This window comes from Numida meleagris, unplaced genomic scaffold (genome assembly GCF_002078875.1).
Source record: "Numida meleagris isolate 19003 breed g44 Domestic line unplaced genomic scaffold, NumMel1.0 unplaced_Scaffold519, whole genome shotgun sequence".
Taxonomy (NCBI): Eukaryota; Metazoa; Chordata; class Aves; order Galliformes; family Numididae; genus Numida; species Numida meleagris.
The window spans coordinates 5,546-7,769 of NW_018364735.1; the positions used below are offsets into that span (position 1 = coordinate 5,546).

The 2,224-nt window shown below is 53.4% G+C and overlaps 1 protein-coding gene across 1 annotated transcript in view; it reads right to left on the reverse strand.

Annotated features, from left to right (window-relative positions):
• Positions 1-2,224, reverse strand: part of LOC110391806 (calpain-1 catalytic subunit-like) — a gene marked incomplete at its 3' end in the record, with an annotated part of 34,999 nt that overhangs the window by 4,882 nt on the left and 27,893 nt on the right. The window contains exons 4-7 of the mRNA XM_021383751.1: positions 1,623-1,706; positions 1,464-1,549; positions 1,298-1,372; positions 892-1,177 (exon numbers count right to left, since the gene is read on the reverse strand). Of these exons, the coding sequence (XP_021239426.1) occupies positions 892-1,177; positions 1,298-1,372; positions 1,464-1,549; positions 1,623-1,706 (531 nt within the window). The remainder of the gene's footprint in view (positions 1-891; positions 1,178-1,297; positions 1,373-1,463; positions 1,550-1,622; positions 1,707-2,224) is intronic.

Below are 2,224 nucleotides of genomic sequence, written 5' to 3' on the forward strand. Positions count from 1 at the left end.
AAATGGGAAATGGGGAAGGGGGAAAAGGAAGGGGGGAAAGGAAGAGGAAGAGGGAAAATAAGAGGAAGGGGGAAAAGGAAGAGGGAAAAGGAAAAGGAGGGGGAAAAAAGGATGAGGAAGAGGAAAAAGGAGGGAGAACGGGGAAAAATGAAGAGAAAGGGAGAAAAGGAAGAGGGAAAAGAAGAGGAAGGGGGAAAAGGAAGAGAAAGGGGAAAAAAGGAAGGAAGGAGGAAGGGGGAAGATGGAGAGGAAGGGGAAAAAGCAAGGAAGAAGCGGAAAAGGAAGAAGAGGGGGAAAAGGAAGGAGGAAGGGAAAAAAGGAAGGGAGAAAAGAAGAGGAAGAGGGAAAAGAAGAGAAAGGGAGAAAAGGAAGAGGATGGGAGAACAGGAAGGGGGGCAGGGAAAAAGGAAGGAGAAAGGGAAAAAAGGAAGAGGAAGGGTGAAGAGGGAGAGGAAGGGAAAAGAGGAAAAGGAAGGAGAAAGAGGAAGAGGAAAAAGAGGAAGGGGTAAGAGAAAGAGAAAAACAGGAAGGGGAAGAGAGGAAGGGGGAAAAGAGGAAGGGGGAAAAGAGGAAGGGGAAAAGAGAATGGGGAAAAGAGGATGGGGAAAAGGATGGGGAAAAAGAGGATGGGGGAATAGGAAGAGGAAGGGGGAAAGAGGAAGGGGAAAAAGGAAAGAGGCAGTGGAAAAAGGAAGAGGAAGAGGAAAGAGGACGAGGAAAAAAAGGAAAGGGGAAAAGGAAGAGGATGGGGAAAAAGGATGGGGAAGGGGAAAAGAGGAAGGGGAAAACGAGGAAGGGGGAAAAGGCAGTGGAAAAGGGAAGAGGAAAAGGAAGAGGAAGAGGAAAAAAGGAAGGGGAAAAAGGAAGAGGATGAGGAAAAAGAATGGGGAAGGGGAAAAGAGGAAGGGGAAACGAGGAAGGGGGAAAAGGAAAAGGCAGTGGAAAAGGGAAGAGGAAGAGGAAGAGGAAGAGGAAGAGGAAGAGGAAGAGGAAGAAGAGGAAGGCCAGGGGCGCACCGGGGTAGTTCCGGCAGCCGCCGGCCGTGCTGCCGCGCCGCCACGTGCCGTCGTAGAGCCGCGTGTTCCACTTGCGGAACTTGCGGGACTGGAGAGCGTCCGGGGTGAGGTTGCAGATCTCCAGGCGGGTGAATTCCCGCAGGAAATCCCGGAACGACATCCTGCGGGGGACAGAGAGGTTCCCATCCTCCTCTAACCCCCGTCCCCTTGGGGGAAAACAACGGCAAAAAGGGATTTGGCCTGGTTTTTTATTTTATTTCCCCACCGTCAACCCCACTCACCAAAATTCCCCGTCCTCCATCCTCACCATCAGCTGCTGCCTCAGCGCCGGCTCCACCGCGTTCCATTCGGACGAGCTGCGACAACCAACAGAGCTCGGCTCTGTGAGCCTCCCCCTGCCCCCTCCCCCACGCTGTTAATTAACGCTAACGAAGGGCGCGTCCTTACTTATCGCTCCAGGCTCCGGTCCACTCCACTTCGCCCCAGGGGTTGCGCATACGGATCAGGCCCAGCGATTGGCCGCGGTAGTTGATCTGCAAAGATGCACCCGTGAGGGCCGTGACCCAAAAACAGGGGATTTCGCCCCAAAACGGCGGCGGCTCTCACCTGCTTGGCGCCCGTCACCGAGTAGGCATGGCCCTTCACCAGCTTCTTGAACGTCACCGCCTCCATGTCGAAGGCGCTCGTTATCTGGGAGGAAATGAGATAGAAGCCGCGACATTTTGGGGGTAAAATCCCCCAAATTCCCTTCCTTTCCCTTCTCCCCCCTTCCCTTCTTCCCTCTTTTTCCATTTTCTCCACTATTTTCCCCCTTTTCTCCTTTTCTTTCCTCTTTCTCTCCCCCATTTTCCCCTTTTCCCTCCTCTTTTCCTCTCCCTTTTCCCTCCTTTTTTCCCCATTTCCCCCTTTTCCCTTTTTCTCCCCTTTTCTTTCCCCTTTTCCCCCTCTTTTCCACTCTTCTCTCCCCTTCCCTCTTCTCCCCCTCTTTCTTCCTCCCCTTTCCCTTTTTCCCCTCTTCTTTTCCCCTTCCCCTCCCTTCCTTTCCCTTTCCCCCCTCTCCTCCTTCCCCTTTCCCCCCCTTCCCCCCCTTTCCTTTCCTTTCCTTTCCTTTCCTTTCCTTTCCTTTCCTTTCCTCTCCTCTCCTCTCCTCTCCTCTCCTCTCCTCTCCTCTCCCTCTTTCCCTCCTTCCCCTTACCCATCTCCTTCCC